We start from the raw sequence: 14,640 nt of genomic DNA, 5'->3' as shown, positions 1-14,640 counted from the left end.
GGAGAGTTCCCAATGTCACCATCTAACCCCTCCCAGCAGCAAAGGGGTGAGTGAGCACCAACGAGACTCCTCCTGCCAATCCTCTGGAAAGAAAACCTGCCTCTGTGCCCTTATAGATTGCTCCATCTCCCAAAGTGACAGATGTGTAAATCATGCGGCAGACCTTACCACTTTCGATTTATTATTTTGTTTAAGTTCAAGTTGCTCATGGAATATAATCATTGTTGGCTGGGCCAGCATTTATTGCCCACCCCTAATTGCCCTTAACTTGGTGGTGGTGAGTTAGTTTACTGCAGTCTTTATAGAGTCGGTACACCTACTACTGCTGTTAGCAATTGAGTTCTGGGATTTTGACCCAGTGACAGCAAAGGAACAGTGACGTAGTCCCAAGTCAAGATGGTATGTGACTTGCAGGGGAACTTGCAAGTACTCGGGTTCCCAACGATCTGTTTCCTGGTACTACTAAATGCTGGTGGGCATGAATTTAGAAGGTGCTATTGAAATAGCCTTGGTGGATTGTGGAGGGTACAGACTCACCATCCCAGTTGTGTTTTGCACTTCCTACATATTCAATCACCTGCAGTCATTATTGAACTGTGTTTAACTACACCTCATCAGCAAGGACAGCAATGTAATAAAATGCTCAGGTTTTCCATGATGCTACAGCCTAGTCTCCACACCAATAATAATAGGATCTGCTGGAATGGAGACTTGATTTCCCCATCTAGGACCCGGCTGCAATTTTTAGAAGTCTCTTGAGTTAACCTGACTCCATTAAAAAAAATCGAACCACAGCCAGTAGTTGAAAGATTACAGCTTTAAGTGACCAACTTCAATCATGCCCAAGGTCAAAGGTTGAGGACAATATTCCATCTGCTAATTATTTCCTCCGTTAACAAAAAAAACAATGCACATACTGACAGTACTCCTGAGCAACCTTAATGCAATAAACCCTTCAGACTCCTACCTTTCTCAATCCAGCGTTTATGTTTGTTTATTTTTAAAAATTAAGATGGCAGACAATATCAAAATTATTCATGATATAGAAATTAGATTAGATTAGATTACAGTGTGGAAACAGGCCCTTCGGCCCAGCAAGTCCACACCGACCCGCCGAAGCGCAACCCACCCATACCCCTACATTTACCCCTTACCTAACACCATGGGCAATTTAGCATGGCCAATTCACCTGACCTGCACATCTTTGGACTGTGGGAGGAAACTGGAGCACCCGGAGGAAACCCACGCAGACACGGGGAGAATGTGCAAACTCCACACAGTCAGTCGCCTGAGGAGGGAATTGAATCCGGGTCTCTGGCTCTGTGAGGCAGCAGTGCTAACCACTGGCCTAAATGAATGGTCCAGTGTAACTGGACATTGAACAGATATGATTTGTTACCATCAGTAAATGAAAAGGAACCTGGACTTTTTCAAACTGGCGATCTTGGCAGTCATCTTCCGAACTTTTGCATAGTTGACAAAGCCTCTTGTGAAAAGCACAAACCCTGTAAGACAGAAGAGGAAGGGTAAAGGTACACGTATGACTCACTCTTCAAAAATCACAAGAAGTACATCAACAGCGTGTGAGGCATTTTTTATTTTCTGCTGGTTACCATGCGTCCAAGGTGGCGCTCTCAAATTGAAACGATAGCTTTACCCATACGTAAGTTAAGACATTTTTTAAACAGGAATTGAGGTTTATGTGAGGAACAGTCACCTGCTGGAGCATTTAACAGCAGATTGTCACCTACATTGCCTCCCAGCACTCTGTAATGAGCTTGCACAGCTTTTTGTTGACTGATGCTTTATCTAATGCCCCCTCCTAAAAGTGATCAGCTGCTGAGGGATCTATATGTTGCAGACAATTTTGAATGCTATTTGAAGGTACGTGACAATCACGGTTTATTTACTGTTGGAGATTTAACACATATATGGGAAGCCTTGTCAAGACTAAACCAACAATCTATCAACATTTATTTGAGTATTTTTCTGAACACTTCACCTTTAAAGAGAAGAAGATGTGCTACTCCAACATTTTCAATGTCTTTGCAGAGTCACCAGGAGAAAGGGGAATGGTGAAGGGAGGATTTGTGGCTAAGCTGCTTCAGAAGAGAGGGGCTGTCCTCAGTTTGGGTACAGAACATCCTTCATCCTCTCGATCTCCTCTTCCAGGGCCTCCCATCTGAGAAACTGTGTGCCATCTGCCCTTGCAGAAACATCCCTGAACATGTCACACTTTTGGTGAAGTGAGTGAGTGGAGACCACATGTACTGTTCCATAAACATTGAATTGAATTGAATGAGCTTCATTGTCACGTGCACTCGAATGAGTGCAGTCAAAAGTTTGCAATGTCGCTGCTTACAGTGCCACCTTAGATAAAAGATACCTAGGTACAGATTCTTAACTGTTTGGTACAAAATTGTAAGAATAATAAATAAAAGTGCAGCATGACAGTAAAAAGGAAAAACAAAAGTACTTGGTTTACAATCTTTTCACCCCAGTCCATTCCAGCACCTAGCTTCCAAACGATAAGTCTCCAGATATGCCAGATTTCAAAACTCAAGGTTTCACCTCCAGTCCATAAGGGCCTCACCTCCCCATGCTGGCCTCTAGTCTGGGTCTCACCTCCCTGGGTTGGCCTCCAGTCAGAGACTCACTTTCGCCTATGCCAGCCTCCAGTCCACAATGGCTTCACCTCCCCATGCTGGCCTCTAGTCTGGGCCTCGCCTCTCAGTGACTTCCTCCAGTCTGGGACACACCTCCATGTGATGGTCTCCAGTCTGGGACTCTCCTCCATGTGATGGTCTCCAGTCTGAGACTCACCTCCATGTGATGGTCTCCAGTCTGGGACTCACCTCCCTGTGATGGTCTCCAGTCTGAGACTCACCTCCATGTGATGGTCTCCAGTCTGAGACTCACCTCCATGTGATGGTCTCCAGTCTGGGACTCACCTCCATGCGATGGTCTCCAGTCTGAGACTCACCTCCATGTGATGGTCTCCCGTCTGGGACTCACCTCCATGTGATGGTCTCCAGTCTGGGACTCACCTCCACGTGATGGTCTCCAGTCTGGGACTAACCTCCCTGTGATGTTCTCCAGTCTGAGACTCACCTCCATGTGATGGTCTCCAGTCTGAGACTCACCTCCACGTGATGGTCTCCAGTCTGAGACTCACCTCCACGTGATGGTCTCCAGTCTGAGACTCACCTCCACGTGATGGTCTCCAGTCTGAGACTCACCTCCACGCGATGGTCTCCAGTCTGGGACTCACCTCCATGTGATGGTCTCCAGTCTGGGACTCACCTCCACGTGATGGTCTCCAGTCTGAGACTCACCTCCATGTGATGGTCTCCAGTCTGAGACTCACCTCCATGTGATGGTCTCCAGTATGGGACTCACCTCCATGTGATGGTCTCCAGTCTGAGACTCACCTCCACGTGATGGTCTCCAGTCTGAGACTCACCTCCACGTGATGGTCTCCAGTCTGAGACTCACCTCCACGTGATGGTCTCCAGTCTGAGACTCACCTCCATGTGATGGTCTCCAGTCTGAGACTCACCTCCATGTAATGGTCTCCAGTCTGAGACTCACCTCCATGCGATGGTCTCCAGTCTGGGACTCACCTCCATGTGTTGGTCTCCAGTCTGAGACTCACCTCCCTGTGATGGTCTCCAGTCTGGGACTCACCTCCATGTGATGGTCTCCAGTCTGGGACTCACCTCCACGTGATGGTCTCCAGTCTGAGACTCACCTCCATGTGATGGTCTCCAGTCTGGGACTCACCTCCATGCGATGGTCTCCAGTCTGGGACTCACCTCCATGCGATGGTCTCCAGTCTGAGACTCACCTCCCTGTGTTGGTCTCCAGTCTGGGACTCACCTCCATGCGATGGTCTCCAGTCTGGGACTCACCTCCCTGTGATGGTCTCCAGTCTGAGACTCACCTCCATGCGATGGTCTCCAGTCTGTGACCCACCTCCACGTGATGGTCTCCAGTCTGAGACTCACCTCCATGCGATGGTCTCCAGTCTGAGACTCACCTCCATGTGATGGTCTCCAGTCTGGGACTCACCTCCATGTGATGGTCTCCAGTCTGGGACTCACCTCCATGTGATGGTCTCCAGTCTGGGACTCACCTCCACGTGATAGTCTCCAGTCTGGGACTCACCTCCATGTGATGGTCTCCAGTCTGGGACTCACCTCCATGTGATGGTCTCCAGTCTGAGACTCACCTCCATGTGATGGTCTCCAGTCTGAGACTCACCTCCCTGTGATGGTCTCCAGTCTGAGACTCTCCTCCATGTGATGGTCTCCAGCCTGGGAGTCATCTCCATGTGATGGTCTCCAATCTGGGACTCACTTTCTCCCACGCCTGCCTTCCTCCCATCTTGGACTCACCTCCCCATGACTATCTCCTGTCTGGGACTCACCTCCAAGTGACAGCATCCAGTCTGGGACTTGCCTCCAGGACATGCTTCCCACACTGACCTACCGTTTGGGACTTGCCTATCCGCCTCAGCTTCCAGTCCTGGGCTCGTTTCTCTGCAACAGTGGGCGGCACGGTGGCACAGCGGTTAGCACTGCTGCCTCACAGCGCCAGAGACATGGGTTCAATTCCCGCCTCAGGTGACTGTGTGGAGTTTGCACATTCTCCTTGTGTCTGCGTGCGTTTCCTCCGGGTGCTCCGGTTTCCTCCCACAATCCAAAAATGTGCAGGTTAGGTGAGTTGGCCGTGCTAAATTGTCCGTAGTGTTAGGTGAAGGGGTAAATGTAGGAGTATGGGTCTGGGTGGTATACGCTTCGGCGGGTTGGTGTGGACTTGTTGGGCTGAAGGGCCTGTTTCCACACTGTAAGTAATCTAATCTAAAAACAGCCTCCAGTCTGTTTATTAAACTGTGTAAGTTTCGTGCTGCCTGAAGAGCTCATAATTAAGCTGTGGAATATGAATGGTCTGTACAGTCTGTGGAACTGGATATTATCCTGTGAACTTTGCATTTTGTGGCTGTTCATTGCTTGAATAGTAAACTTGTAAGGCGTCTATAAAAGCTGATCCAGACCAGTTTAAGATTTGATAATTACCAATCACATTACAAGTAAATTAAACCAGAATTTTAAACAGGTGAGACTTATTAGCACAGTGACAGGTTGATTAGGAAAATAGGTTTAAATCTTTTCATCAAAATAATCCCTAGTGTTTAAAATGACACTATTTTAATCTTTATAATGAGGGAGTTAAATGAATCTTCATAAAAGGTACACAGCAAATATGCCTAATGTAGAGGTAGATATTATACAATTACTCGGAATCTTTATTGCTCAGAGCATTGAGTATAGAGGTTGGGAGGTTATGTTGTGGTTGTACAGGACATTGGTTAGGCCACTTTTACAATATTGTGTACAATTCCGGTCTCCTTCCTATCAGAAGGATATTATGAAACTTGAAAGGGTTCAGAAAAGATTTACAAGGATGTTGCCAGGGTTGGAGGATTTGAGCTATAGGGAGAGGTTGAATAGGCTGGGGCTGTTTTCCCTGGAGCGTCAAAGGCTGAGGGGTGACCTTATAGAGGTTTATAAAATCATGAGGAGCATGGATAGAATAAATAGACAAAGTATTTTCCCTGGGACTGGGGAGTCCAGAACTAGAGGGCATAGGTCTAGGGTGAGAGGGGAAAGATATAAAAGAGACCTAAGGGGCAACTTTTTCATGCAGAGAGTGGTGCGTGTATGGAATGAGCTGCCAGAGGAAGTGACGGAGGCTGGTACAATTGCAACATTTAAGAGGCATCTGGATGGGTATATGAATGGGAAGGGTTTAGAGGGATGTGGGCCAAGTGCTGGCAAATGGGACTAGATTAAGCTGGGATTTCTGGTCGGCATGAACGAGTTGGACTGAAGTGTCTGTTTCCATGCTGTACATCTCTATGACTCTATAATAAAAGTCCCTTCAATTGTGTTGCATAGTGAGTTAGCTTGTCAAAGCACCTTTCCTGAAGACAATGGAACAGGGTTCATGTGCATCAATCAAAAGCAGAATTATAAACCTGGCACCTGGAGGTGCCAATGGGAAAGGAAGAACTTTTCAAGACAGAAGGACTGTTGTTTAATTATTTAGTTTGCTTTTCTCTAAACAGAATATACTAAAAGTAGCCTTAAAATGTCCTTAATGTAGTCCATATCAGAAAAGCAGTTTAAAACTCTCTTTTTCCAGGGAGGAACAAGCCTATCTCACAAAAGTAGCTAATTTCAAAACTACACTTCCTTGGATCTGAAAAAAATAACAATTTAGTCTTAAACTATATTCACTTTTTGATGTACACAAGACATTGACAGATGGTACCGTTAGTAATTTGAAGTATGAGTTGGTCAGATATTTATAAGACAAAAGATTAAAATCAAAAGAAAATTAAAGAGAGATTCGGATATTGACGTTGCCACATGTGTCTTCTATGTTTTGCTTATTCCAATGTTCCTTCAGGAAAATTATGCAAATAAAAATTACAATTTAGAGGAAAACCCATTATGGTTGAGAAGCTCTGATGATCAGAACGTTGCAAAGTCGAGTGAATGTTAAGAATAAAGTGAATTTAGCAAACACTGATACTGAAGGAGTTAACTTCCTAACAGAAGTAGTAAAGCTGAGCTAAAGATACAATTGATAATGTGCAAAGCAGAATGAATCTTCATGCATAAGTCTTTAATCTTTTTCAAACTGAGAACTTGGCTTGGCTTTGTGAAATCCAGAACCCGAATCACCCCACCCTCCCAATACCTGAGGCTGCCTACAAGATGATAGAGCCTCCCACCAATACGGGTGACATTCAGTCTAGATTTAGGTTTTATTGTCACGTGTACTCAAGTATGGGATACAGGAGAACAGTGAAAAGTGCACAATGTCACCACACTCAGCGCCATCTTAGATACAAAATACCTAGGCACAAAATCTTAGTTACAGAAATAGAAAAATAAAGATACAAGTGAAAAAATTCAGCACCACAGTTTTCTTTGTATAGAAGTGGAAAAATAAAGAAATAAAGTTTAAGAAGTCAAACATGACAGACCTATGTTAAGCCATGGGCCTGCAGATGCTCCCAGCTGGACTTTCCACAACAGGGTTCACTCTCCCCTGTGCTGGCCATGCTTTCCCACACTGGGCTGAGACCTGCCTGTGTTTGCCAGCCACCTTCACCTCCAACCACTGCTGCTGGTCTCCATCTGGCAAGGCTTCGACTCTGACCGCCACTTTGCCAATGACCACTGCTGCCATCATCCTTCACTGGGCATGGCCATACTCCATTGCTACATTATATGCCTCACTACAAAGTCCTGCTCTGATACTGCAGTAGGGCACCTCTTACCTTTATCGATAATAAAACAGAATGCCAGCAAGTCAGCAGTGTATTTCACACTTTTTTTAAACAATTTTAATCTCAATTAACATCAAATTTCCTTATTTTTTTCGAAGAGAAGTGAGTGTTAACAGTGACTGGTCAGCTCATTGAGGTTGCAGAGCAGGTAAGTGATCTGGGCAATTTGGAAAGCTCACCTGCCTGGTGTCCAGTGTGTGGATAGGGTTAAAATGACCAAGTACTTGCACGAACTCATGCAGAAATGGACAAGTTGAAAAGGGTTGTGCGTGATGTCAGCTGAAAAGCAGGACGAACCTCCCCATAAACCAACCCCGGTTCAGTTTGTGTTTTCAATCAAATCCAGAATTTTTTGGTATGTAATAAGCAGCACATCTATTGAACACATGAGTCAGCCAACCGACAGCAGTTGATTGTTCGCCAAAAGACACCACAAGATGTGTCATCTAGGAAACTCCAAATCAAAACCAGCGCAAAAAGGAGGAAACCACAAATGACTATTTGAGAACACAACCACAAATTGGTAAGTAGTCACCCACAATAATACTGACAATCACCTTCATTAAATGAAAACAATTTGTGCTGGAGGAAACCACGGTTTTAAAAAAAAATCACAGTGCAATTTTTTCCTAATAAATTGTTCCCAGTTTTGCTCAGATTGCAGCCAACATTCTTGTTTTCTTAACAAGTACAACAACTTAATAATTTGAAAAATATTCAGAATCCCCAGCAACAGTGAATAATATGATGACACAGTGAACCATGATCATGAGCTGGTCCAAGGTTACAGATGTGGTACATTAGCAAGAACCATATTTTAAGATGCAGAGTGGCAAGCACTTATTGTCAAGGATTCGAATTCACCGAATTTTTCTGAAGAGTATAGTGCAGAATGCAACCTGCTGTGTCAAAATACGAGGCCGAGTGTGACTTGAAATACTTCAATGCTGTAAGGTCAAAGTAGATATAAGCCTTAGAGTAGCTAGTTTAGCCATGGTGAAACAGAGAACCTACTGAAATCAGTAAAAAAAAATTTTGAACTGCCGTGACTTTAGAGCATGAATTTGTCAAACCAGACACAGCATCAGTGCTACTTGACCTTCAGTCTCAGCTTTCATTTAATCTGTTTGGTTCAATATGACAAGGTGCATGCACATTCAATTCGTGTTTTAACGAACGATGCTAGTGTTGTGGGTGTTAAGTAACTGAAAGTGGGGGGTTGGTTTGAAAAAGTCAAAATGGAAGGCAGGAGAGATTAAATGATAAAGATATCGATGATGCATGGTCCAAATAGAGGGATAATAGAATTAGTAAAACTAAAGAGGTGTCTCAATGAGATGTCAATGGCAGAATCGTGAACAACACAATGAACCAAGTATCTTACAAGGCATCACACATCCTTTTCTCACGTGCCTGCTTTCCACTTTATCAGAGATGTTACCTTCCTTCTGTTTCCCACTTCTCATCCTTGCATTTGCTTAAAGCTTATTACATCTCAATCTTTCTCCACTCCTTAAGATTGTCATTGTGAAATGTTAACTTTCTCACTCCTGCCACAGATGCTGCCAGACACACTATTTCCAGCATTTTCAGTTTTCGTTTCAAGACACATGTTAAGAGCCTATCTGCTGATGAGATTATTAATTTCTAACAACCATAACCATCTTCCTTTGTGCTAGTGAAGACTTTCTTCTGATTCCACTCCACTTAGTTTTGCCAGCGAGGACCCTTTAATGTCACACTTTGTGAAATGTTATCTTGATGTCAATGGTCATCATTTTCACTCCAGCTCTAGAATTCAACTCTTTTGTGTTGAAGCTGAAAGAATTATTGACTAGTAATAATGGGCAACCTGAGCTGACTCGACAATGACTGAAACAGTAGTAGTGTAAAGGGTAGAGACAAAGATGAGTTTCTAAAGTGTTTTCTTAGACACCAGTCACCAGTATCCCAGTGCACATTCCATGGACAGAGACTGGGTATACCCATGTCCACAGATGCTAGCATTTAACATGTGTTAGTCTCTCTGCATCATCCTTGTATACCTCTGATCCACTTGAGGTGCACTTTGGAACATGGGCATCGAGCATTGAAATGCTGTAGCAAGGATACTTTACAAGAGGAGAAAGTGAGTACTACAGATTCTGGAGATCAGAGTCAAGATTAGAGTGGTGCTGGAAAAGCACAGCAGGTCAGGCAGCAGGAAAATCAAATGTTCCTGATGAAGGACTTTTGCCCAAAACGTTGATTTTCCTGCTCCTCGGATGCTGCCTGACCTACTGTCCTTTTAAAGTGCCACTCTAATCTTGACCCCCACTTTACAAGAGGGACAGGCACCCAGCTCATGTGTTGGAACAGGCTGTATCTCAGAGCTGCTCACTTGCTCTCTTTGTACTTACTCACTTGGTGCCTATCTAGAGGCCCATAGCCTTGCCTTTTTTGTGTTCAGACTGCACAGCCAGAAATTACACACTCACAGTACGTGCCTTACAGTTTAGTGCAGGAAGAACACCAGCTGGATTACAATGCAGGTCAGCAGCCATCAAAGGCTGGACATGTTACTTTATGATGCTATGCTATACCAGCCTCACACCTGGACTATAAGGCAGCCGTGCACACACCACATTGCATTGGCATCAACCAAATGGCTATGGTTGTCAGATTGGGGAGAGTGGTCCTCAGTCAAATCCGGGGAGACACCCTTCAGTCAAAATGTCTGGACACAGTCAGTCAGGGGCAGACTCCAAAATCAGTCCAGGGGTTGATTACAGTCAGTCAGATACACGAGGCAGTGATTACAGTCAGTCATCCACACGAGGCAGTGAATACAGTCAGTCAGCTGTACGAGGCAGTGATTACAGTCAGTAAGTCGCACGAGACAGTGACCACAGTCAGTCAGCTGCACGAGGCAGTGAATACAGGCATTCAGTCGCACTTGGCAGTGATCACAGGCAGTCAGCCACAAGAGGCGGTGAATACAGTCAGTCAGTCACATGAGGCAGTGAATAAAGTCAGTCAGCTGCATGAGGCAGTGATTACAGTCAGTCAGTCACATGAGGCAGTGACCACAGTCAGTCAGACGCACGAGGCAGTGATCACAGTTAGTCAGCCGCACGAGGTAGTGATTAAAGTCAGTCAGTCACATGAGGCAGTGAATAAAGTCAGTCAGCTGCACGAGGCAGTGATTACAGTCAGTCAGTCGCATGAGACAGTGACCACAGTCAGTCAGCTGCACGAGGCAGTGAATACAGGCATTCAGTCACATGTGGCAGTGATCACAGTCAGTCAGCCACAAGAGGTGGTGAATACAGTTAGTCAGCTGCACGAGGCAGTGATTAAAGTCAGTCAGTCACATGAGGCAGTGAATAAAGTCAGTCAGCTGCACGAGGCAGTGATTACAGTCAGTCAGTCACATGAGACAGTGACCACAGTCAGTCAGCTGCACGAGGCAGTGATTACAGTCAGTCAGTCGCACGTGGCAGTGATCACAGTCAGTCAGCCGCATGAGGCAGTGAATACAGTCAGTCAGCCGCACGAGGCAGTGAATACAGACAGTCAGCCACACGAGGCAGTGATTACAGACAATCAGCCACACGAGGCAGTGAATAGAGTCAGTCAGTCGCACGAGGCAGTGATCACAGTCAGTCAGCCGCATGAGGTAGTGAATACAGTCAGTCAGCAGCACGAGGCAGCGAACACAGTTAGTCAGCCGCACGAGGTAGTGATTAAAGTCAGTCAGCCACATGAGGCAGTGAATAAAGTCAGTCAGCTGCATCAGGCAGTGATTACAGTCAGTCAGTCGCACGAGACAGTGATCACAGTCAGTCAGCTGCACAAGGCAGTGAATACAGGCAGTCAGTCGCACGTGGCAGTGATCACAGGCAGTCAGCTGCAAGAGGCGGTGAATACAGTCAGTCAGTCACATGAGGCAATGAATAAAGTCAGTCAGCTGCACGAGGCAGTGATTACAGTCAGTCAGTCACTTGAGGCGGTAAATATAGTCAGTCAGCCACAAGAGGCGGTGAATACAGTCAGTCAGCTGCATGAGGCAGTGATTACAGTCAGTCGCACGTGGCAGTGAACACAGTCACTCAGCTGCACGAGGCAGTGAATACAGGCATTCAGTTGCACGTGGCAGTGAACACAGTCACTCAGCTTCTCGAGGCAGTGAATGCAGGCATTCAGTTGCACGTGGCAGTGATCACAGGCAGTCAGCCGCAAGAGGCGGTAAATATAGTCTGTCAGTCACATGAGGCAGTGAATAAAGTCAGTCAGCCGCATGAGGCAGTGATTACAGTCAGTCAGCCACACGCGGCAGTGATCACAGTCAGTCATCCACTCGAGGCAGTAATTACAGTCAGTCAGTCGCACAAGGCAGTGATTCCAGTCAGTCAACTGCACAAGGAAGTGATTTCAGTCAGTCACAAGAGGCAGTGATCACATTCATTCATCCACATGAGGCAGTGTTTACAGACAGTTAGCTGCACGAGGCAGTTCTTACAGTCAGATCATCCACACGAGGCGGTGATTACAGTCAGTCAGCCGTACGTGGCAGTGATGACAGTCAGTCATCCACTCAAGGCAATGATTACCAACAGTCAGTCAGATTATGAAGCAGTGATCACAGTCAGTCAGCTGCACGAGGCAGTGAATGCAGTCAGTCAGTCAGTCACACAAGGCAGTGAATGCAGTCAGTCAGCCACACGAGGCAGTGAATACAGTCAGTCAGCTACACGAGGCAGTGATTATAGTCAGTCAGCCACACGAGGCAGTGAGTACAGTCAGTTAGCCACATGAGGCAGTGAATATAGTCAGTCAGCTACACGAGGCAGTGAATACAGTCAGTCGGTTGAATAAGGCAGTGAATACAGTCACTCAGATGCACAAGGCAGTGATCAAAGTCAGTCAGCCGCACAAGGCTGTGATCACAGTCAGTCAGCTACACGAGGCAGTGAATACAGTCAGTCAGCTGCACGAGGCAGTGATTACAGTCAGTCAAGTCAAGTGAGGCAGTGAATAAAGTCAGCCAGCTGCATGAGGCTGTGAATACAGACAGTTAGCCGCACAACGCAGTGATCAAAGTCAGTCAGCCGCACAAGGCTGTGATCACAGTCAGTCAGCTACACGAGGCAGTGAATACAGTCAGTCAGCTGCACGAGGCAGTGATTACAGCCATTCAGCTACACGAGGCAGTGAATACAGTCAGTCAGCTGCACGAGGCAGTGATTACAGCCATTCAGCTACACGTGGCAGTGAATACAATCAGTCAGCTGCACGAGGCAGTGATTACAGCCATTCAGCAACACGAGGCAGTGAATACAGTCAGTCAGCTACACGAGGCAGTGATCACAGTCAGTCAGCTGCATGCGGCAGTGACTACATTCAGTCAGCCGCAAGATGCAGTGATCCCAGTCAGTCAGACGAGGCAGTGATTACAGTCAGTCAGCCGCACGAGGCAGTGATTATAGTCAGTCAGCCGCACGAGGTAGTGATTATAGTCAGTCAGCTACACAAGGCAGTGAATACAGTCAGTCAGCGACACAAGCAGTGAATACATTCAGTCTGCCACACGAGGCATTGAATACATTCAGTCAGCTACACGAGCCAGTGAATACAGTCAGTCAGCTACACGAGGCAGTGATTATAGTCAGTCAACGACACGAGGCAGTGAATACAGTCAGTCAGCCGCACAAGGTAGTGATTACAATCAATCAGTCAGTCGCTCGAGGCTGTGAATATAGTCAGTTAGCTGAACGAGGCAGTGAATACAGTCAGTCAGCCGCACGAGGCTGTGAATATAGTCAGTTAGCCGCAGGAAGAAGTGAATACAGTTAGTCAGCTACAGGAGGCAGTGAATACAGCCAGTTAGCCGCACAAGGCAGTGAATACAGTCAGTCAGCCGCACGAGGCAGTGATCACAGTCATCGCACGTGGCAGTGATTACAGTCGGTCAGCTACACGAGGCAGTGATCACAGTCAGCCAGCCACACGAGGCAGTCATTACAGTCAGTCAGTCACACAAGGCAAGGATTAAAGTCAGTCAGCTGCACGAGGTAGCGATTACAGTCAGTAAATTGCACGAGGCATTGAATACAGTCAGTCAGTTGCACGTGGCAGTGATCACAGGCAGTCAGCCGCAAGAGGCGGTAAATATAGTCAGTCAGTCACATGAGGCAGTGAATAAAGTCAGTCAGTCGCATGAGGCAGTGACTACTGTCAGTCATCCACACGAGGCAGTGAATACAGTCAGTTAGCCGCACAAGGCAGTGATTACAGTCAGTCAGCCGCACGAGGCAGTGATCACAGTCAGTTGCACGAGGCAGTTATTACAGTCGGTCAGCTACATGAGGCAGTGATCACAGTCAGCCAGCCACACGAGGCGTGATTACAGTCAGTCTGTCACGCAAGGCAAGGATTAAAGTCAGTCAGCTGCACAAGGTAGCGATTACAGTCAGTAAATTGCACGAGGCATTGAATACAGTCAGTCAGTCGCACAAGGCAGTGATTACAGTCAGTCAGCCACAACAGGCGGTGAATACAGTCAGTCAGTCGCATGAGGCAGTGACTACTGTCAGTCATCCACACGAGGCAGTGAATAAAGTCAGTCATCCACACGAGGCAGTGAATACAGTCAGTCATCCACACGAGGCAGTGAATACAGTCAGTTAGCCGCACAAGGCAGTGATTACAGTCAGTCAGTCGCACGAGACAGTGACCACAGTCAGTCAGTCGCACTTGGCAGTGATCACAGACAGTCAGCCACAAGAGGCGGTGAATAAAGTCAGTCAGCTGCATGAGGCAGTGATTACAGTCAGTCAGTCGCATGAGGCAGTGACCACTGTCAGTCAGACGCACGAGGCAGTGATTACAGTCAGTCGCACGAGGCAGTGAACACAGTCACTCAGCTGCACGAGGCGGTGAATACAGGCAGTCAGCCGCAAGAGGCAGTGAATACAGTCAGTCAGCTGCATGAGGCAGTGACCACAGTCAGTCAGCTGCACGAGGCAGTGATTACAATCAATCAGTCAGTCGCTCGAGGCTGTGAATATAGTCAGTTAGCTGAACGAGGCAGTGAATACAGTCAGTCAGCCGCACGAGGCAGTGAATACAGTCAGTCTGCCGCACGAGGCAGTGAATACAGTCAGTCTGCCGCACAAGGCAGTGAATACAGTCAGTCAGCTACACGAGGCAGTGAATACAGTCAGTCAGCCGCACGAGGCAGTGAATACAGTCAGTCTGCCGCACAAGGCAGTGAATACAGTCAGTCAGCCGCACGA

The 14,640-nt window shown here is 46.6% G+C and overlaps 1 protein-coding gene across 3 annotated transcripts in view; it reads right to left on the bottom strand.

Annotated features, from left to right (window-relative positions):
• The window catches only part of LOC140485722 (NEDD4 family-interacting protein 1-like), a 161,045-nt gene that overhangs the window by 45,507 nt on the left and 100,898 nt on the right, over positions 1-14,640 (bottom strand). The window contains exon 5 of one of the 3 annotated variants that reach the window (XM_072584182.1): positions 1,400-1,505. In XM_072584182.1, the coding sequence (XP_072440283.1) occupies positions 1,402-1,505 (104 nt within the window). In that variant the 3' untranslated portion in view covers positions 1,400-1,401. The remainder of the gene's footprint in view (positions 1-1,399; positions 1,506-14,640) is intronic. The other 2 variants (XM_072584179.1, XM_072584180.1) reach the window with 2 other exon arrangements.

The sequence above is a fragment of the Chiloscyllium punctatum genome, chromosome 14 (assembly GCF_047496795.1).
Source record: "Chiloscyllium punctatum isolate Juve2018m chromosome 14, sChiPun1.3, whole genome shotgun sequence".
In the NCBI taxonomy this organism is placed as follows: Eukaryota; Metazoa; Chordata; class Chondrichthyes; order Orectolobiformes; family Hemiscylliidae; genus Chiloscyllium; species Chiloscyllium punctatum.
The sequence above is the reverse complement of the archived record's forward strand: the minus strand, read 5'-3'. Positions and strand labels throughout refer to the sequence as shown.